Source organism: Balaenoptera ricei, chromosome 10 (genome assembly GCF_028023285.1).
Source record: "Balaenoptera ricei isolate mBalRic1 chromosome 10, mBalRic1.hap2, whole genome shotgun sequence".
NCBI lineage: Eukaryota > Metazoa > Chordata > Mammalia > Artiodactyla > Balaenopteridae > Balaenoptera > Balaenoptera ricei.
In genome coordinates, this window is record NC_082648.1 from 68,797,591 (window position 1) to 68,821,387 (window position 23,797).

At 34.7% G+C, this 23,797-nt stretch overlaps 1 protein-coding gene across 1 annotated transcript in view; it reads right to left on the bottom strand.

Moving 5' to 3' along the window:
* Window positions 1-23,797, bottom strand: part of PPFIA2 (PTPRF interacting protein alpha 2) — a 405,353-nt gene that overhangs the window by 170,304 nt on the left and 211,252 nt on the right. The window contains exons 3-4 of the mRNA XM_059936601.1: window positions 15,378-15,479; window positions 3,873-4,037 (exon numbers count right to left, since the gene is read on the bottom strand). Coding sequence (XP_059792584.1) covers window positions 3,873-3,983 — 111 coding nt within the window. The 5' untranslated portion in view covers window positions 3,984-4,037; window positions 15,378-15,479. The remainder of the gene's footprint in view (window positions 1-3,872; window positions 4,038-15,377; window positions 15,480-23,797) is intronic.

The window sequence follows — 23,797 nt, forward strand, 5'->3', positions numbered from 1 at the left end:
CACAAAGTAATGAACCTAAAACTCTCTTCACAAGAAAATAAAACAATTGCTGAATATATTTTGAATTCATGTTATAAATGTAAAAACTGATGTTACAAATATTAATATATTTATGATATGAATGCTTTATTCACATTTATATGAGAATGAAGTATTCTCTTTGTATTTATTTCTTGGGTAAGACTCGAATGAAACATATTTACTTCATCTTGCACTAATCTCTGCTAAACTTGGTAAAGGAAAAACAAAGGGAGGATCCAAAGGAGTAAACTTTCTAGAGTATAAAGAAATCTAACATTTTATCTTGTCTACATAACTGGAACTCCACTGGTAAGAAAAAATAGTATTTCTGACAAGGCCTGTAGCTTTTTACACTTCTCTGAGCACAGCACCAGCAGAATGCCATAATATCATTATTTTTCTTGTTGAATTTGGTGTTCTTTTGAAGTTATCTAGACGTGAAAAAACTATAGTTTTAATTTTTTTCTAAATATAAGTACACAGTTCATGGTCTTGGCTATATACTTTACTTTTTCTAGTTTTTTTGCTATTTAATTACATTCAGTTAATCTATTGTCCACATAGTTTTTAAGATACAGTGATTGCTTATTTATAGAACTATAGTATAACCTCCCAAATATATTTATGTACATCTAGAATTTTTGATTTCTAATTTCATCTGTTACATTTATTTTCTTCATAGTGGTATGAAACAATAATTAAAGAGAAAAAAATTTTCCCCAATAAAAGACGTTTCAAGAGAAATGTTATCCCTGAGGATTAAAATAAGTCCCTAAGAATGACGAGTATGCTGCAGGATAAAGAGGGACTTGGGTGGAAGAACATACATTTCAAATTTAAATTAAGGTATGGCAGGGGTTTATTTTGGAATTATCAATCCTGCAACAGAAAGCATTGTGAGGGAATCTTAGACCAGACATTCAAATCCAGTTTTGGCACTGTGATATTAGATCACAGGATGTGGAGTGTATGTAACATGTGTTTTGGTTACATTTCCCATGCATACCCAGTATATCTTTTAAAAAAATACTCAGTGATATCTGAGTGATTGAAAAACACATGTATACTTCTCATTTCCTCCAGCCCACAGAATTGGTAAACATGTTGGAGACTTATGTCAAAATCACTGCTGGTCTTAGATAATTGTGTAAATTCTACCCTACAACTCAGTGGATATGTAAATAAGGACATCAATAATGAAGACTGCCAGTCATTGTAACTGTACACAGCTATGCTCAATCTTTTGTATTTTATTTATCTCTTCCTGTGTTCTAAACCTTCTGTGGTAAAGTTGGTAGTTTCTTGTCCTCGATATGATTAATTGCATCTTCTTCTGATGTTCCATATATGTTTTAACATAATATCCATAGCACTTAAAATAGAATATTGTAATTACTTGTTCATATGTCTGTCTCCTTACCTCTCCTCATCTACACAAGAAGCTGTGAGCTATTCTTAGGGGAATTGTTTATGAAGGTGCTTAGGCACATATTAACCCCTTAATAACTAAATGAAATGTTAATTTAAATAAGCATGTGAATCAACAGTGATACCAATATCTTCACTTAGTTTGAAATTTTTGTCAAATGCTGAAATTTGTCATTAACAATAACATTCATTAACATTTACTGAGCATTTGCCATATGCTAAGTACTGGCTAGGAGCTTTGCATGTCAGACAATGCTATTAGGTAGGTATTATTATTCTCTTCATTCAAAAGAAGAGAAAACAGACTAAGAGAAATTAAGGTACTTGTCCAGGTCTGTCTAACTCCAAAGCCCAAGCTCAAAATATTTTTCCTTCAGGCTGTTAGGTATTACTTAGTTGATAATCAGTTCTGTTGCCCTGAACTCACCAATGTCCAGGGCACATTTGGTGAGTTACTAAACCCTATTACAATTCTTAGGGTCACAGTATGAAATACTTCATTTAGTTATGCTAAGTTCACTGAACATCTATATACTAAATTACTTTTAGATCCTAAATTGTACTACAACCATTTTCTTCTTAAATGTACTCACACCCATTAGATTATTTGTCCTAAATGCTGTTTATTGCCTTCTATTCATTTTTTCATTAAAGCATCCCTCACCTAAGTGATGTGGGAGCACATCTAGGGAACATCTCAAATCACTCATTCTCAAGTCCCTCATTCAAGTCATGCAAAACTGTTAAATTTTCTCTGAACAGGCCATGCTCTTTTCAAAGCTCTGGGTTAGTTCACATATTGATCATATTGCTTAGAGTATGTTTACTTCTCTGCTTAAAAAATCCTTACACATTCTAATACCCAGACCAAATGTCACCCCCTCTGTGAAGACATTCTTGACTTTCTCATCACTTCCTCAGGAAAAATTAGTCACAACTTTTCCTGTGACTCCATATCACATCGTATATATCTCTTCTTACCACTCCTTCTTATTGACATGTGAACTCCAGCACTATGAATTCCTCATTTGTAAAGAAAATGTCTTATTTATCTTTGTGTGCTAAATATATGCCAAGGAGTCTGATACATAATAGATATTCTATAAATGTAAAGTCTTGCAAATTCTTAATAATGCAGTTTTATAATAAGAAATGAAATATAATATGAAAGTAAACATTACATATATTAAATTATTTGATATTTGATATTAGTTGATATTATATTCATCAGGGATTTTTATATAATATCCATTTCTGTTTTACTCAAAATTATTCATAAACTATTTGCCTCTCATACTAAAATTAAAAATGAGATACAATTTCTTCTTAATAATCTAGAAGACAGAATTATAGATATGCTATGCACACACTCCACATAAATCCCCTGCTCTAAGAACATCTGAAAGACTGATGATAAAAATATATATGTATATAAGTATTAAATAGAGCAAAAGTGTCTGTATGCTCAAAACCTATATATAACTGAGTAATAATCCCTAGTTTGGATTTTAATGCTCAGAACTTGTTAGATACTTTACAGTGAAGTGCCCCAATTCCCACTGTACAAAATCCTAAAGCCTTATTAATTTTAAAACATTCATTCTTTGAAATTTTACAGAATTGAAATGATTTCATAAGCCTTACTAATATCCAAAGAATATTATCATCATATTGGCTTATTAATGTCCATAGAGCTTATTTGAGTAACAGCTAAGAGAAACTTACAGTTACTTTAAAAAAGACCTAAAGCAGATTTTTCTACTAATACCTTATGCTGTTACCTGCAGAAACTCTTAAAAATGTGTGTTCAGAACTAAGATATTAGAAAACCCCAAAATAAAATTGTATGCTTCTAATATGAATCTCTAAAGGTTAAAGTATTTCCAATTTACACTTCAAGATATGTTTTATTGTCAGCTAATAGTCTCCTATGTTGGCAGCTATAGCCATGCACTTCAGAGGGGGCAGGGAGGATAGAGACTGTGGGGTGGGGAGAAAATGAGAGAGAGAGAGGGAGAAACAGAAAGGTTAAATGACAATATTAAATTTCAAATGGCCATCTGGACTAGGACTCTAAAGTGCCATAATAGAAGTCTTGATAAACCATAGATTCAGACGTATTAAAAAAAAGAAAATGGTTATGAATATTACCAATATACATGCAATAGTCAGGGTGCGTTTTTTTTTTTTTTAGTATTTTTCCTGTAGTTCGAACGTGTTCCTCTGAACTGACTGACTTCAGCAGTCAGTAAGAGTCATGGATGAAGACAATGAACTTGATGCTGATGACAAAAGCACAGTTAAACTTAAAATCTTTTGTCAATACTATACCTTTTCTTCCAGTAGTTTTTTTTTTTAAATTTCAGCTTTATTGAAGTATAGTTGACATATAAAATTGTAACAATCCTTTCACAATACTATACCTTTTCATCCAAGGCCTTGTGGTGCTCAAATAAAGATTTCAGCGCCTTAAGAACCTCAACTTCGCTGGACACTCCCGAGGGGGACTGGGCTTGTCGCTTCACCACCGTCATTCTTAGTGACCTTTCATGTCGTGACACAAGGCACTCCAAATGCTCCAGTAACAGCTATTGGGTTTAACAGAAAACGTAATTATCTTATGGATACAAGTCACTAATACATACAGATGATTTCCATTTTAGTAGATTTCAGATTTTTATAGTATCTAATGATAACCTCAGATTATACTACAGATAGCATCAATGAAGCACAAACCTGAGTTCATAAACCAGGGTTCATAAAATATATTAAAAGTAAATTGCATTTCTATCACGTAACAATTTACTGAATTTAAAATATAATGTGAATTATATGCATTCTTTTAGAAGGTTTAATAATTTCAGTTTAAATTGAGGAGAACTAGAACACACCATAATATGATCCAATAGGATAATGATTGAAGAACATTGAACAAAGCATGATGATTTTGTTAGAGAATAGAATTGAAAGTCAAAATTAATTTCACTTATATCTGATTATTTAAATTTTTTAAATTGAAGTAAATGAGCATAATCATCATGTTGCTTTAAATGTGATTATAGTGATAATCATATGTTGTTATAGTAATTATAGTGGTAACACTAATGATTTTATTCACAATTAAATTCTTAGATTACATAATAGAAAAATATATGCAGCCAACTGGAATATAGTAACTGAGACCAGCAATAGTCATTTTGAGAAAAGAGGTTAAAGGACATAATTTTTAAACTGTCTATTCTGGAACCTACATTCACCAGTCAGTGTCTGGTGCCATGACAGAGACTAGGGGAAAGTCCAGTGAATAATGTTTCATTCTGGTTCCAGACTCTATGCTCTAACTTTTCCCAGATAAATTTTGCTTTTAAATGTTCTGTGAATTGGAGTTTCACCTTCATTTTATTTTATAAGTCAGTTCTGCAACTAAAAGCAAAGATATATGAAAAGAAAATAAAAAAATGTTATCAGTTATTAAAATTTTACTAGTGAAGAATAATATATGACTAGTAAGGAGGAGAGATTTCCAGAAGGCTAGTGAAAAGCACAGGCTAACAAATGATGTCTAGGCAAAATAAGCAGGAGTTACTGAAACAATAAAGGAAAAAGCAGATATAAGATACTGAGGTGGAAAGAAGTAAAGAAAAACTATTTTCTTTCAAGATTTTTCCTAAAGCTTATACTGTAATGAAAAATTTTGTTTTTTAACAATGCTACTGTTAATTTCAGTGTCACATATTAGTATCACATTTCTTAGTTCTTAATAAGTTAATTTTGCTATATTCACTGTCACTAATTATGGTTCAATGTGTCAGAAAATTTTGCCTGTTATTAACACAAAAAACCCCACACATATCCGAGATCCTAAAGGTATATAGATCTGTCAGCCGGAGTCATATGTAAGCATCAAAATAATATTAAAAGTTCTTCAATATGAAGATGATACAATTAATATTTTCAAAGAGCTTTTCTTTTATTTACCAATCTCTGATTATATTCATGGTATTCTACTCTCTTGAATTCTATAGATACATGTGTGCATTGGTTAAATCCAAGCTGTTTCACATAGGTTATAGAGATTTGCCTATTTCTCCAACTTTATCTGCTGTTAGTCTTTCTCTGGCAAACTCTGCTCTAACCACGCCAGCCTACTTTCAGTTCCTCAGTCTTCCAAGCCTTTGCACGTGTTGTACCCTCTGCCTGAAATACTGTCCTTTGGCTCCTTAGTTGGTCAGCTCTTTCTCACCCTTAAGTCTCAGTTTAAATATCACCCTCTCAATAAAGCATTTGCCCACTACTCTAGGTAAAGCATTTGTAGGTCTCTCTCTTCCAAGTCTTCATAACTCTCCATTTCATTCTCTTGCTTCATTTCTTCATATAATGTGTGTAATTTCTTAAAAATTGTTTTACTAAATGTCATTCTATTTCCTCATTGAAATATAAGTTCCATGAAGATAGGCACCATGTCTGTCTTGATCTTCTCTGTATTTGAGTATTGGCTCAGTTCCTGGCATCTATGCATATGTAAAAATATTTATTGAATGAATAGAAAAAAATGATAAATTAGGTAAATTTTCCAGTGTACATTCTGGCCTATATCAAAGCTAAATCTGCAGCCATGGTTAACTGGCATTATTTCCTAAAAGCTTAAGCTAATTAACATGGTTAATATATATATACATATATGTATGTATGTTTTAGGTAGATGATATACTTACAAAGAAACAAGACATAATACAAGAAAACTGGTTTCTCTAACTGTAAATTAGAGATGTCTTCATCTATACAGTAATTTAATAACTATTTGAGCTTCTAATATTGCATGGGAGTAGGTAGGATACAAAATTGTATAAGATATAATCTGTACCCTCTAGGCAAGAAACACAATATGAGTATTATATTGAAGCTATAAAGGACATCTGTTGTTGGAGATTATCTAAATCTTTCAGTCACACTCTTTACATTTGGCAAATTTCCCACAATGTTAATCCCACCTTCTCAACATAGAGTGCAAAAAACTACAATTCTCAGCGTTCGGTGCCACAGAGGTTCTATTAATTACACACGTGTAAGAAATGAGTGGTATAAATAAGTTATAAGCCATATAAATAAGTTGGTGAAGGTATCTAGTTTGCTCAATGGGAGGTGGAATCATGATTTTGCACAGAAAAGGAGAAAAAAATCTGTTTACCAGCTTTGCAGTGAAGTTCTAAAATTTTTTCCTGAAAGGTTAGGCTACAGACTGTTTTGGGTAAGAATTTCTTAATTTCTGTTAAAAATCATTATCTACTTAAACTAGCTAGAGAGTGAATTCTGTTATATGCAACTAAGAATGCTATGACAGTACATCAGGTCATACTGACTGCTACCTTTCATTGTAATAGTCATCTGCCATACCCTGGTCATTGTTCCTTGAATGTCTTAGCAACTAGATTATTGTCATTTTTCTAGTGTTACCCCAGTTGTAATTCTTGGTGATTTTTATAACTCACTTAAACGATTCCTCCAGCATATTGGCATCTAAATTTCTAGACTTTGTGTACTCCAATGGTCTCAATTTCCCCCCTATTTCAGTAACTCACAATTATGGTTTCACGATAGACTCTACTGTTATCAATAAATGTGACTAATTTCAGTTTTTATTATACAACTGACAAATCATTAGTTTAGTTGTTATTTAAATGCTCAAACTCTAAAAATACTTGCACCTTCAATCTCTTTATGGTAGGAATTTATTACTACTTCTCACCATACTCTTGCCTTCACTTTCTTCTTACCCATCTTAAAATTTATAGTTCAGTCTTTAAAATCAATCTTTTCCATGTTCCTACAACTTCCAGAATCTAACCACTTGCCACTACATCCACTTGCCACCTGGGCCCAATACCCATTATCTCCCACAAATTATTATAGTAGCTTCTTAACTGGTCCTCCTGCTTTCATCCTTCCATCAGGTTATTCTCAAAACACTATTTAAGTTAAAATGGAAGCCAGGTCATTCATACTTCTGCTCAAATCCTCAAGGTCTTCTCATCTGGCTCAAGTAAAAGCCAAAGTCCTTAAAAGTACCAAAGGGATCTCAATTCTCTGAACTCATCTCCTATTCTTCTTGCTCACTCCAGTCTAGCTGATTTGGTTTCCTTGTAGCTTTGTTTTGTTTTGTTTTTTAACATTATCAGACACCCATGCTATTACATCAGGGCCTTTGTGCTTGCTGTTTTTTTCCGCCTAAAACATTCTCTTTCAGACATATGCATGACCATCTCATTACACTGTCTCTTTCGTGGTTTTCGTCAAATCTCACCTTTCAACAAGGCTTTCCCTAGTCACCCTCTGCACGAAATATCTCCTTTTCAGTTTGTTTTTCACCCTTGGCATTTGTCTATATCTAATTCACTATTTACTTTATACACTTATCTTGTTTAAGTCTGTCTCCCAAAAAATAATGTAAGGCCCATGAGGAAATGAAGTGTTTTTATTTACTTTTTTCCTATTTTGTCCATTGCTGTATCTCTCAGTGCCTAGAATATTGGCATAGTAGATGCTCATAAATTTTTGGTTGAATGAATAAATGAACCCTGATTAAAACAGTAGTTTTTAACAGCTATGGCTATAAGTAATAACTCTTCAGACAAATGGGAATATGGGATATCTGACCCAGACAGATTTGACAAAGTAATAATTAGATTAACATCAGAAAAGGGGCATTGTCTTCCATGGTTCATGGATAGCTACTGAAATGACCACCTGAGTTATCCTGAAATGGGGTGTCTCTGAAAGGAAGGCTTTGATGGACTGAGTCATGTACAAAAGACCATTTTGAAGGGCAGGAAGAATATAAGGACAATGAGGTGAGCTGGATTCTTTGAGCTGCACTGAAGAGTTTAAAGAAAGAAAATGAAAAGGATAAGGTTTTAAATTTTAGGTCAAGGCTCAGAGAACTCAATAGTTGCTATAGCTGCTCATAACAGCCTCTTATTGAGGTCCCAAGACATAACAGAAAAAAGATAAAGAGCCTCATCTAGGAGAGGTCATTGAATTACAATGTATGATGAATTCAGAGCCTTACCAGGTGTCTTATTTGGAAATGTTGGCACTACTATGAAAATAAAAAGGTACCACCAAGAATTAGAAAAAGGAAATTTAGAAAGTTTCAGATGAATCTGATTTACCTTATCCACCAAATTCCAATGGGTCGCCCTGCTTCACTGATAAGCGTCATCTTATTTGTCTTGATGACCATGTATGACTCAGTCATTAAGTAGTTGCCTGGCAAAACATAGCCTATGTTCTCTCCTCTTGAATCTGGTTGGGCCTGTGACTGTTTTGATCAACCTGTGTTGTATGGTGACGGTGACAATTTGTGACTTTTGAGTCTAGGTCCTAAGAGGCAATGCAGTTTCCAACTAGTTCACTGGAGTACTTGTTCTTAGGTCCCAGGGCCACCACACAAAAACTCGCTACTCTGAGACCACTGTGCCACCGAGGTCATATGGAGGCTCTCAGATATAAAGTCCCAGTTAAATCTGTCTGTCCTTCAGTCACTCCAGCCCAGGTGCTAGACACAAGAGCAAAGAAGTTATCTCACAAGTAGATCTTTCAGCCTCCAGATATTTGAGTCACCACCTGAAAATCATATGCTAAAGCTGGTCCATACTATCTTGTGAGAGAGGATCATTTTCAGAAATCTTGTGAGCTGGTAGTTAAGCACAGTTATTGTTAAAGCTTAAATTATGTAAGCTTATAATTAAATAAAATGTTTTTAAAAGATAGTAAATGCTCAAAATATATCACTTCTTAATTATCTTACTATATTATACTATTACTCATGCCCATAGGGTTGTTTACTTCAATGGTATTTGATAGTAGAAATACTATATAATGGTTCACTACTGTGCATCTTTTCCCAACTCTGCATTTAGTGACAACATGTTGGAAGTTTGAAAACAGCCACAGTGGGAGTATTTACACCACAGAAATTAACAAACACTATATATCAGTGCTTTTTGCTTTTTCTGATAAAAATAAATCATCTACCAGTGACTAGCCATCAAGTCATCCCAGCTGAGAGCCCAAACCTTATGGAGCAGAGAAGGGCTGTCACCACTGTGCCCTTTCTGAATCCCTGACCCACAGAACTGTGTGTATAGTAAAACATTGTTTGTGCCATTAAGTTTGGGGGTAGTTTATTATAAAGCAATAGATAATCAGAAAATCTTCCCTAAAGGGACCTGTGACCATGTAGCATGGTAACAGCTACGGAAAACAGAATACAAAATTGTTTTGGGTATTAGCTCTAAGCTAGGACTATATCTTTGGTACCCACTGGTATAAACACGTTCAATAATCTGGTAGACAAAATGATTCATCCTGTGGATATTGACTTATTTCTTTGGCCACCACAGCATTTGCTCAATGGGCAGAAAATAGTGACCATGGTTTCAGGGATAGAAGTTATTCATTGACCTGACAAAATGGGCTTCTCATCATTAAAGTTGATAGGGTTACCATCCCAGCTGAATAGCCAAGTTACTTGCTGTAGCCATCAACCTTGAAGCCCTGACATGATGCAATATACCTAGAAACAAACTACTCATCTTGAATCAAGCAGATTACATCAAATCCCTTCCATCAGGGAGGCGGCTGTCTTTTGCTACTGTAATAAAAACTTTTTCTGGATATGGATTTGCCTTTTCTAATGGCTCTGCCTCTACCAGCAACACCATCTTATTAGATTTTTGCTTAATATCCTGTTATCATACACAATATTACTTCTGCCCCAAAAAACTCATCTTACAGTGAAAGGGCTAATGCAATTGACTGATACTCCCAGCCCTGGCTTCACCATGCTATCACATCGTTCAGAAGCAGATGATCCTAAAGAATGGTTAAGTGACCCAAGGAAGAATCTATTTTAATTTAAATTGAGAGATAACACATTGCTAGGTTGGGATGCTATCATCCTGCAATTAGTATACACTCAGAATTAGTGATGGAAGTAAGGTTCAGTTTCTCTCAGTTTCAGACCCGATATATATGGGTATAGACCCAGGTCCAGGAATCAAGGTTTAGAATTGGAATTTATATTTGCTAATAGGACTTTGTAACGAGTTGGAGAAATCAGGATCTTTCTATTTTTATTGTATCATACACATAGTATATATTATTTTCCCATTTTCTTGTTATACTTTTACCATTTTACTCTATTTCATATTGGTTATGTTGATTCTGATGAACATTTAAAGTAGTCCATAGGTTACAGAATATTAAGATTGTGATTTAATGAGAGCAAGACTGTACACACTGAAGAACCCCATACATGAAGCTGGATGCAGTTAACTAGACGTTACGAACCTTCTTTTTCGATAAAGGGTGATTTTATTTTTGTTTAAGAAGTCTATTTGTATTGTTGGGTAGATACATATCAGTATTGCTATTTAGAATTTTAATATGAAAAAAGGGTATGATAAAATCTGGGTGGTAGTGCAGACTGCCATTTCAGGTTTCCCCAAATCTTTTGAATATACCCTCCATGTTTGATAGGTCCCCACATTCTGAATGCCATCTTCCCACAGTAGGATTCAAGGAACACTTCTCAGGCATGTTTACCACCAGGTGGCAGACATGTGACTTACGAGCTGGCCAACCAGAGCTCCCTGCACAGGACAGATTCTGAGGGGATCCAGATGAGGAAACATTCTGGGCATGGGACATCCATTTTGCTGGCACAGGTATTTGCAGACGCTGCATGTTTCTGGGACTTGGGGTGTAAAATAAACTTACAAAACTAAGAAACATGGTCCTAGAAATTGTGCCTGGAAGTTCAGTTTAGAGATTTCTTATATGCTTTAATTAATGCCTTCTTGATTAAAATAGCAAACTGTGTTGTTTTGTGCAATTAGGAACTCTCATCCGTATAACAATACAACCAATTGTGTTTTTATTCATATAAAACAGACTCCTTAAGGGCTTAAAAATTTATTCTGAATACTCCTCGGTGCCTAGGAAAATATTCTATATAATATATGCTTAGTACTTGTTGAATTGAAGTAATAATGAATGTACATTATGTATCTTGGAGAATGTGGCCAAAAATGTTCTAATCTAGCATGTTTCTATAGCTTTAAACTTCAAATGAAAATACAAATAAAAAGGAACTTACCTAAGACGCCACTAACAGTCTACTACTTTGTATACCTTTGCTGGGAGCCAAACTTTAGTCTAATGTTTCATAAATCTTGCAGAAGGCACTCTCTTTGGTACACTCAAAGGACTGCAGGGACTATGTGAGTGGCCATTCATCTATGTTGGAATTCACTTTAAATGACCACAGCCTACATATGTATACACACAAACATATCATATCGTATATGCATATACACATACTGCCTCACTGGGGATTTTTAAGCTAAATTTCTAAAACTATAAATCTTTCCATTAGATCTGAATTCAACATAACCTTGTGTACAATTATTTTCAATCACATATGGCTTTCAAGTAGAAATGCTTTCTGCCCTGTAAATTAACTTGGCCTCTGTAATATGGTCACATAACACAATACTAACATCTGAAAATGAAAACCTTCAAATTGATTGCTTTCATGATCAGTCCACTCAGCATCCTTTACTCTCAAGTATGGTTTAGATACCCTATGCGTCTTCTAATGTACGTGTCTGAGTCCCACATTGAAAGCTGTTGGGAGGGTATATGTCCTATCTTATTCACTCTTGTATCAGTCATATCTTGTTGTAGCACTTTCATAAATATGTATACATGAATCCATACATGCACACACATATCTTCACCTGCTTTCAACTACTAGGGTCTTCCCTTCTCAAGTGGATTGTATGTTCTACTCATCGAGGAAATAAGTTTGGAGGGAATTGGTTAACTTGTATAAACAGGTTTGTCAAGAATGGGAAGCTTTTCTTTATTAATGGCAGGTGTCTGATCGTATTTGAACATTTATTTAACATAATTATTTTGGCTCAAAACAAAAAGGCATAGTAAGGAATGTTTCAAATTCAATCTCTAATTTGAACTAAAGATAACTTCTTTTTTTTAGTTTATAACCTATGAGATGAAATTACAGTGTAATTATTCATAACTGACATTAAGACTAGCTCTTGAAACCCTAACTTCTCTTTCAAAGTCATACAATAGTTGCATTCTGAAACATTGTTAATAATATAAACCATCCTTTGAGATCTTCAGGCACAAAAACAGTTGAAACAACAAAACGACAATAAAACAACAAGAAAACTTTTCTACTCTGATATTAAGAAATAATAACTATATTAATATTTCTAGTTTTCCTTTACTTTTTCATTAATTCAGATAATTCTGCCAAAACATAAGTTTTAGCAGTCAATTTGAGGATGTTGAAATAATGGCAGGAATGCTGTTTTCTGTAAGTATAACTTGCCTAGGTATGGTCAGAGAAGTTTTAGGAATAACAAAATTTGTTTCATCATTTTTTCTACATTTTTGGTAGTATGGAAACATTAAACAATAAAACTTGGTTGAATGTTTCTGTAAATACCCACTACAATTTATGAAGTTTTAATTTTTGTATAATCATGAATAACATTAGGATGATTTTATTTGGATGTTCTCAATTTAGCAGGGCATTATGGAGGAAGAAAGAAGGTGGTCTGATTTTCAGCCCTGGGTATTTTTGGGGTGGTGGGGGAGGGTGAGAGGTGGTTATGTAACTTAAGAAGCTGTTATATAATCAATATTTTACATAAGGAAGGTTTCATAAATCTATTTTCCTTGACATAATCAACAACAAAAATCCTCCACATCATTGCTTTAGGAAAGGTAGAAAAATGTTTTCCAGCTTGATTCATGTTTTCAGAGTAGTTATGATTCATGTTTAAAAATCAATGGCTTCAGTTTCTATTACCCTAATGGAACTTAATATTTGTAATTCTCTCACTTTGATTCCTGAATGGGTATTTCAAGTACAGCTTGCTTTGCTTTCTTTGTTTCCCAAAATTCCTTTGCAGATGCAATAACGATAGGTAGTTCCAAGCTTCATGGGGTGTAATGTGATGAAAATTGTGAGGATGCTGTTGCCAAACCTCCCAGTCTCTGGAATTAGTCACAATCAAGAAGGCATAACACACTCCATACTACAGTGGTCTACTCTTAGGCAATGTTTCCCCTAAACTGTAGTAAATCTTTGAGTTTCTTCATGGACCTAACTTGAGTAATTGTGCTGATGGCCTCATGGCTAAGGGCACAGGCTCTGGAGTTAGTTTGCCTTAGCTTTCAAATCCCTTCCCTGCTATTTACTAACTGTGTGACTTCTGGTAAGTGATCTGCCCTTTTCTGAGCTCAGTTGCCTCATCTGTAAAAAGGGTATAATTATAATATTTCCCTCATAGGGCTGTAGAAAGGATTAAAGGGCTGAATAAAGGAGAAATACATACATGGCTAATAAAAGAGTTTCTGGTGCATTTTAAATAAGATTAGTTGGAAGTCTACTGAGAGGTTTGCATTTCCCTCCATTTTTAGCTTCCTGTTTGTGCTTTTACATTGGGCTGTATTGAGTTACACTAGGGAATGTTGCCTAAAGCGTTAAAATAGAAAATAGTGAAATAGGGCAGAATAAATCTCATGGCAGAAATACACTTTAAATTTGTATGGAAAAAGTATAATTTAAAAATCAAAGGTGGGAAAAATATATAGAGGGAGAAAGAGACAGAAAAAATTAATCTGACACCTGGTAACATGATCTAAATTGCTCTTGTTATGTCCTATAAGAGGCAGTCCACGTGACTGGCTCATCGAAGTCTCAATGAAAACCGATTCCTTACGTACATACCCTGTGAATTCTCTTTACCCTAAAGTAAGACCCTGAAAAATAAGAAACTGAGTTTGATCATATAACTATTATGCATGCAATGGTATCTCTCATTCCATGGGCACAAGCTCATTCCAGGGGCACAAGCTGAGTGTTTGTGGAGCTGTCATTTTTATATTACTCTCTAAGACCAAGCATGCAATGAATATACAGTTAACTGTAACTTACCTTCTCAGCATTAATCTGCCATAGCTCTAACACTTAAAATATTTTCACCTACTTCACATTGAGATTGAACTATAATCACACCAAAGTGGTTTTTCTCTACATTCTTTTACTAGAGAAACTTCTCTTATTTATGGGTAACATGGCGATTTATATATTTTATGAAATTTAGTGACTTTTTCTTCCAAACTAGAAAATATAGCATCTTTGATGGAATTTTAAACTTTAATGTTACATGGCATGTTATGAGATTAAACAAATACATGGTTTTCCAAGAACAGAATATTGTAAATTCCATCAGGGTCATAAAATCACAATATCAGAACTGGAAGTCTCTTTAATGATCTTCTAAAATAGAAAAGGTATGCCTCTTTTAATTAGGAGAGTCCTGTTCCAGTGGTTTTATGTTTTTAACACCTTTTAAAAAATTGTTATTTTTCTGGGGTGAGGTGAGGATGAATGTCAGGTCATGCCCTCATAGCACCCCAAAGTCAAAACTCATGCTCCCCTCTCAAACCCATTGCCCTCCCCCATTACCCACCACCAGCTTCTGAAGTATTGCCCACCCACTCCAATGCAACAGTTTGAAACTCACTATTGAAATACAACTCTTCTTTTTAAAGTCGAATAAAGCAAAGACCAGAAGAAATACTAACATTTTTTAAGGCAACATAATGATTTAGTAGCCGAGACTGTAATTTAGGCTTCCTGTCTTCCTGTTTTGAGTTTTGTAGTACAGTATATTCTCCTTTAATTTAAGTTACAGACCATGAGTTGGCGTCTGCTTAAAGTCTTGCTCAAGTTTTTAAAGGCTTATATTTCTATGAGTATACTAGAGATAAGGCACTGAGCTATACATGGAATTAATTCCAAGCAGAGGCAGTTTTATACTTACTCTTGTATTGTTTCTTTCAGCTTTAAGTTCAGAAATTTCTTCTTCTTTTTCTAGAAGTTGTTCTCTGCAGGCATTTAATTCTTTTGTCAGTGCAGCAAATTCCTGAAAGAGGAACAAAAAATTTTGAAGACATATTCCAGATTAAAAAAATGTATTCCAGCAGGAAGAAAAAAAAAATCAAAATATAAACTTTTGAGTGTAGAGAATAGAAAACATGGCCTAGATGACTATACATTGCTGTTATTTATATGTACATTGCTGTTATTAAATTAACTTGGTTCCAACTTTAAAAAAATGCTAGTACACGGTACTTAACAAATACATATTATAATATGCTGCTCAGATGAGTGTATAAAATATATTTCAAAATGTATCAGATACATCATATTGAATTTAACATTAGTAAGATAACATATTAATAATATAGAACAATTTAAATTTGGCTAATTTTGTGAACAACTCCAAAGATCTCATACTCTCGTTCCAGATAGCAATGTTTAGACTGAGCATACTACATCATAAGAAAAAAACAACAACCACCACCAACAATCAAAAAAAAAAAATTCTTAAATATACTATTTAGAGATTAAGAAGTTTACTTATTTAATAGGAGGAAGAAAGAGAATGCACTTGTATCTTACAAAATAATAAATAATAAATGTATCTAAGACTTGATAACATTATCTAACATTCTCTTATTAATTTATGCATTTAGACACAATAAAGTTTGCTTAAAAAGAAGGGTAAGACACTTAATTCAACTATTCCGTTACTCTAACTTACAAACAAATATTTTTAAATAACTTTGAAAAATAGTAAATAGTAATAGATCCATATTAACATTAAATTCTTTACAGTGATACTCAGTAATAAAATTGATGCTTGTCAAATGCATGTAAGTATTTGGGAAAATTTGGCACCAGGCTGGGAAAGCACTGCCAGAAGATCAAAAAGAAAAACAAAATGAGGAGACAGGTTTGGTTAACCTAATCTCCACAAAGGCAAATTTAGCAAAAAGTAAATGAATATGATGATTATGCAAAGCTGGGAAAGGTTTAGGGTTTATATTTTTGTTTGCTTCAAACCACTTATTGTGCTAAGTTTCTCTGAGTGGCTTCAAACCAAGTGGGTACTTCAAAGACCTCAGAGTAGACTTAGTTTAGAATCAAGATGAAAGAGTTCATTGCTACATTTGGCTGGCATTACAGATAAATGTTTTCTCCTCTGATTGCTGCCCGCTTAAATGTTGATATTCTCTGAGTATATTATTTAAGTGGAGAATGGAAATAAGCAACAAGTAGAAAACAATAAACACTGCCATAAAAAAATTTTCTTCATATAAATGGCATAGTTTTGATGGAGAAAAGAAGAAAGTAACAAAGATTCTGCAGTGTATATTATTAACATCTATATTTAAAATTAATCCTATACTCATGAATATTACAAGGCAAAATATTAATCAAATCTGTACATTTAACATCATACCATTTTTAAACAAAACATGTATCTGGTTTATCTTTCTAGAGATTTAGCTTGCTATCTACAGAAAGAAAAAAGATCAGAAGGAAATATTTCAGAATATTAACATTACATATTTCCAGGTGGTAAAATTATCAGTGGATTTTGTTTTTAGCTTTCTGCTATGTAGTTGTCATCAAAACTTTCTATAATAGAACAAAATGCTTTTATGCTTAGTGAAAAAAGAAAATATAAATCTGTAAGTGCACTGAAACAATCATGTGTTCATAACCAACGACAGAAATTAGTCAAGATGTTATTGGTGACAGATGACTTTGCATTTTTAATTTACTATCATGGCACTGATTCTGAGCAAACTATTTAGTGACTCCATTAAGATAAGTCTTACATTTATTAACTTTCTAGCAAATTTCAGACACTATCTTCACATTCATTATTTCATCTTGCTCTCTAAATAAATAGTGAGGGAGTCTCATTCCCATTTTATGGCTGAGGAAACTGAATTACCAAGATATAAATTGAAGTTCATGAAGCTCACAACCCATAGAGAGTGAGTTATGCTGTGAACACAGTTCTCCAGACTGCGTGTCCAGTGCTTCTCCACTATACCATTTTGACCTAATTGTTCATCAGGTTTTGTTTTTTTTTAAATTTTTTTATACAGCAGGCTCTTATTAGTTATCCATTTCATACATATTAGTGTATACATGTCAATCCCAATCTCCCAATTCATCCCACCACCAACCCCCCACCCGCCCTGCCAGCCACTTTCCCCCCCTTGGTGTCCATATGCTTGTTCTCTACATCTGTGTCTCTATTTCTGCCCTGCAAACCGATTCATCTGTACCATTTTTCTAGGTTCCACATACATGCATTAACATACGATATTTGTTTTTCTCTTTCTGACTTAATTCACTCTGTATGACAGTCTCTAGATCCATCCACGTCTCAACAAATGACTCAATTTCGTTCCTTTTTATGGCTAAGTAATATTCTATTGTATATATGTACCACACCTTCTTTATCCATCCGTCTGTTGATGGGCATTTAGGTTGCTTCCATGTCCTGGCTATTGTAAATAGTGCTGCAATGAACATTGGGGGTGCCTGTGTCTTTTTGAATTATGGTTTTCTCTGGGTATATGCCCAGTAGTGGGATTGCTGGGTCATATGGTAATTCTATTTTTAGTTTTTTAAGGAACCTCCATACTGTTCTCCATAGTGGCTGTATCAATTTACATTCCCACCAACAGTGCAAGAGGGTTCCCTTTTCTCCACACCCTCTCCAGCATTTGTTGTTTGTAGATTTTCTGATGATGCCCATTCTAGCTGGTGTGAGGTGATACCTCATTGTAGTTTATTTTTTTTAATTAATTTATTTATTTATTTATTTTTGGCTGTGTTGGGTTTTCGTTTCTGTGTGAGGGCTTTCTCCAGTTGCGGCAAGTGGGGGGCCACTCTTCATCGCGGTGCGCGGGCCTCTCACTATCGCGGCCTCTCTTGTTGCGGAGCACAGGCTCCAGACGTGCAGGCTCAGTAGTTGTGGCTCACGGGCCCAGTTGCTCTGCGGCATGTGGGATCCTTCCAGACCAGGGCTCGAACCCATGTCCCCTGCATTGGCAGGTAGATTCTCAACCACTCCGCCACCAGGGAAGCCCCCTCATTGTAGTTTTGATTTGCATTTATCTAATAATTAGTGATGTTGAGCAGCTTTTCATGTGCTTCTTAGTCATCTGTATGTCTTCTTTGGAGAAATGTCTATTTAGGTCTTCTGCCCATTTTTGGATTGGGTTGTTTGTTTCTCTAATATTGAGCTGCATGAGCTGTTTATATATTTTGGAGATTAATCCTTTGTCCGTTGATTCGTTTGCAAATATTTTCTCCCATTCTGAGGGTTGTCTTTTCGTCTTGTTTATGGTTTCCTTTGCTGTGCAAAAGCTTTGAAGTTTCATTAGGTCCCACTCTAGGAGGTGGATCAAAAAAGATCTTCATAGAATGAGTTTGGCAGTGTTCCTTCCTCTGCAATTTTTTGGAAGAGTTTGAGAAGGATGGGTGTTAGCTCTTCTCTAAATGTTTGATAGAATTCACCTGTGAAGCCATCTGGTCCTGGACTTTTGTTTGTTGGAAGATTTTTAATCACAGTTTCAATTTCATTACTTGTGATTGGTCTGTTCATATTTTCTATTTCTTCCTGGTTCAGTCTTGGAAGGTTATACCTTTCTAAGAATTTGTCCATTTCTTCCAGGTTGTCCATTTTATTGGCATAAAGTTGCTTGTAGTAGTCTCTTAGGATGCTTTGTATTTCTGCGGTGTCTGTTGTAACTTCTCCTTTTTCATTTCTGATTTTATTGATTTGAGTCCTCTCCCTCTTTTTCTTGATGAGTCTGGCTAATGGCTTATCAATTTTGTTTATCTTCTCAAAGAACCAACTTTTAGTTTTATTGATCTTTGCTATTGTTTTCTTTGTTTCTATTTCATTTATTTCTGCTCTGATCTTTATGATTTCTTTCCTTCTGCTAACTTTGGGTTTTGTTTGTTCTTCTTTCTCTAGTTTCTTTAAGTGTAAGGTTAGATTGTTTACTTGAGCTTTTTCTTGTTTCTTTAGGTAGGCTTGTATAGCTATAAACTTCCCTCTTAGAACTGCTTTTGCTGCATCCCATAGGTTTTGGGTCGTCGTGTTTTCATTGTCATTTGTCTCTAGGTATTTTTTGATTTCCTCTTTGATTTCTTCAGTGATCTCTTGGTTATTTAGTAACGTATTGTTTAGCCTCCATGTGTTTGTCCTTTTTACGTTTTTTTCCCTGTAATTCATTTCTAATCTCATAGCGTTGTGGTCAGAAAAGATGCTTGATATGATTTCAATTTTCTTAAATTTACTGAGGCTTGATTTGTGACCCAAGATGTGATCTATCTTGGAGAATGTTCCGTGCGCACTTGAGAAGAACGTGTAATCTGCTGTTTTTGGATGGAATGTCCAATATATATCAATTAAATCTATCTGGTCTATTGTGTCATTTAAAGCTTCTGTTTCCTTATTTATTTTCATTTTGGATGATCTGTCCATTGGTGTAAGTGAGGTGTTAAAGTCCCCCACTATTATTGTGTTACTGTCGATTTCCTCTTTTATAGCTGTTAGCAGTTGCCTTATGTATTGAGGTGCTCCTATGTTGGGTGCATATATATTTATAATTGTTATATCTTCTTCTTGGATTGATCCCTGGATCATTATGTAGTGTCCTTCCCTGTCTCTTGTAACATTCTTTATTTTAAAGTCTATTTTATCTGATATGAGTATAGCTACTCCAGCTTTCTTTTGATTTCCATTTGCATGGAATATCTTTTTCCATCCCCTCACTTTCAGTCTGTATGTGTCCCTAGGTCTAAAGTGGGTCTCTTGTAGACAGCATATATATGGGTCTTGTTTTTGTATCCATTCAGCCAGTCTATGTCTTTTGGTTGGGGCATTTAATCCATTCACGTTTAAGGTAATAATCGATATGTATGTTCCTATGACCATTTTCTTAATTGTTTTGGGTTTGTTTTTGTAGGTCCTTTTCTTCTCTTGTGTTTCCCACTTAGAGAAGTTCCTTTAGCATTTGTTGTAGAGCTGGTTTGGTGGTGCTGAATTCTCTTAGCTTTTGCTTGTCTGTAAAGCTTTTGATTTCTCCATCAAATCTAAATGAGATCCTTGCCGGGTAGAGTAATCTTGGTTGTAGGTTCTTCCCTTTCATCACTTTAAGTATATCATGCCACTCCCTTCTGGCTTGCAGAGTTTCTGCTGAGAAATCAGCTGTTAACCTTATTGGAGTTCCCTTGTATGTTATTTGTCGTTTTTCCCTTGCTGCTTTCAATAATTTTTCTTTGTCTTTAATTTTTGCCACTTTGATTACTATGTGTCTCGGCGTGTTTCTCCTTGGGTTTATCCTGTATGGGACTCTCTGCGCTTCCTGGACTTGGGTGGCTATTTCCTTTCTCATGTTAGGGAAGTTTTCGACTATAATCTCTTCAAATATTTTCTCTGGTCCTTTCTCTCTCTCTTCTCCTTCTGGGACCCCTATAATGCGAATGTTGTTGCGTTTAATGTTGTCCCAGAGGTCTCTTAGGCTGTCTTCATTTCTTTTCATTCTTTTTTCTTTAGTCTGTTCCGCAGCAGTGAATTCCACCATTCTGTCTTCCAGGTCACTTATCCGTTCTTCTGCCTCAGTTATTCTGCTATTGATTCCTTCTAGTGTAGTTTTCATTTCAGTTATTGTATTGGTCATCTCTGTTTGTTTGTTCTTTAATTCTTCTAGGTCTTTGTTAATCATTTCTTGCATCTTCTCAATCTTTGCCTCCATTCTTATTCCGAGGTCCTGGATCATCTTCACTATCATTATTCTGAATTCTTTTTCTGGAAGGTTGCCTATCTCCACTTCATTTAGTTGTTTTTCTGGGGTTTTTTCTTGTTCCTTCATCTGGTACATAGCCCTCTGCCTTTTCATCTTGTCTATCTTTCTGTAACTGTGGTTTTTGGTCCACAGGCTGCAGGATTGTAGTTCTTCTTGCCTCTGCTGTCTGCCCTCTGGTGGTTGAGGCTATCTAAGAGGTTTGATGGGAGGCTCTGGTGGTGGGTAGAGCTGACTGTTGCTGTAACATGTTTATTAATGTCCAGAAAAGTAATGGAAACAAGGTTACAAGGAATAAGGAGAGGAACATCTTCTAACTGTTGGAAAGAATGCCTTGGTGTCTTTTTAAAGCATTCATGTTTTATAATGGCTATTATCTTGGTCATATCTTTAAGAACACAACTATCACTTGTGGCAAGATCAGTAAAAAAAGCAAGCTCTCTTAGGTTTTGCATAAGCTAAAAGCAATTGAACCAAACATCCCATAATTATGTATGAGATTTTAAAAATATTTTTCAAATCCATAACAACTTAGTTTAATGAAACTCAAATTACAATCAAACGGAGAAATCTGATAAAATAACAACCACCTTATCTCTCTGAACTACAAATGGTTAAAGAAGATGTGGTACATGTATACAATGGAATATTACTCAGCCATAAAAAGGAACGAAATTGAGTCATTTGTTGAGACGTGGATGGATCTAGAGACTGTCATACAGAGTGAAGTAAGTCAGAAAGAGAAAAACAAATATCGTATATTAATGCATGTATGCGGAACCTAGAAAAATGGTACAGATGAGCCAGTTTGCAGGGCAGAAGTTGAGACACAGATGTAGAGAATGGACATATGGACACCAAGGGGGGAAAACTGCGGTGGGGTGGGGATGGTGGTGTGCTGAATTGGGCGATTGGGATTGACATGTATACACTGATGTGTATAAAACTGATGCCTAATAAGAACCTGCAGTATAAAAAAACAAACAAAACAACTAATACTAAACTTTCATTGGGTTATTTGTATGGAAACATGTTAATATAAATGTTTCAGACATTAAAAAAAAAAAAAAAAAAAAAAAAAAAAGATCTTGCTGTGATTTATGTCAAAGAGTGTTCTTCCTATGTTTTCCTCTAAGAGTTATATAGTGTCTGGTCTTACATTTAGGTTTCTAATACATTTTGAGATTATTTTTGTGTATGGTGTTAGGAAGTGTTCTAATTTCATTCTTTTACATGTAGCTGTCCAGTTTTCCCAGCACCACTTATTGAAGAGACTGTCTTTTCTCCATTGTATGTCCTTGCCTCCTTTCTCATAGATTATTTGACCATAGGTGCGTGAGTTTATCTCTGGGCTTTCTATTCTGTTCTGTTGATCTATATTTCTGTTTTTGTGCCAGTACCCTATTGTCTTGATCACTGTAGCTTTGTAGTAGAGTCTGAAGTCAGGGAGTGTGATTCCTCCAGCTCCGTTTTTTTCCCTCAAGACTGCTTTGGCTATTCAGGGTCTTTTGTGTCTCCATACAAATTTTAAGCTTTCTTGTTCTAGTTCTGTAAAAAATGCCATTGGTAATTTGATAGGGATCGCATTGAATCTGTAGATTGATTTGGGTAGTATAGTCATTTTCACAATACTGATTCTTCCAATCCAAGAACATGGTATATCTCTCCATCTGTTGGTATCATCTTTAATTTCTTTCATCAGTGTCTTATAGTTTTCTGCATGCAAGTCTTTTGTCTCCCTAGGTAGGTTTATTCCTAGGTATTTTATTCTTCTTCTTGCAATGGTAAATGGGAGTGTTTCCTTAATTTCTCTTTCAGATTTTTCATCATTAGTGTATAGGAATGCAAGAGATTTCTGTGCATTAATTTTGTATCCTGCAACTTTACCAAATTCATTGATTAGCTTTATTAGTTTCCTGGTGGCATCTTTAGGATTCTCTATGTATAGTATTATGTCATCTGCAAACAGGGACAGTTTTACGTCTTCTTTTCCAATTTGTATCCCTTTTATTTCTTTTTCTTCTCTGATTGCCATGGCTAGGACTTCCAAAACTATGTTGAATAATAGTGGTGAGAGTGGATATCCTTGTCTTGCTCCTGATCTTAGAGGAAATGCTTTCAGTTTTTCACCATTGAGAATGATGTTTGCTGTGGGTTTGTCACATATGACCTTTATTATGTTGAGGTAGGTTCCCTCTATGCCCACTTTCTGGAGAGTTTTTATCATAAATTGGTGTTGAATTTTGTCAAAAGCTTTTTCTGCATCTATTGACATGATCATATGGTTTTTATTCTTCAATTTGTTAATATGGTGTATCACATTGATTGATTTGCATATATTGAAGAATCCTTGCATCCCTGGGATAACTCCCACTTGATCATGGTGTACGATCCTTTTAATGTATTGTTGGATTCTGTTTGCTAGTATTTTGTTGAGGATTTTTGCATCTATATTCATCAGTGATAACGGTCTGTAATTTTCTTTTTTTGTAGTATCTTTGTCTGGTTTGGGTATCAGGGTGATGGTGGCCTCATAGAATGAGTTTGGGAGCGTTCC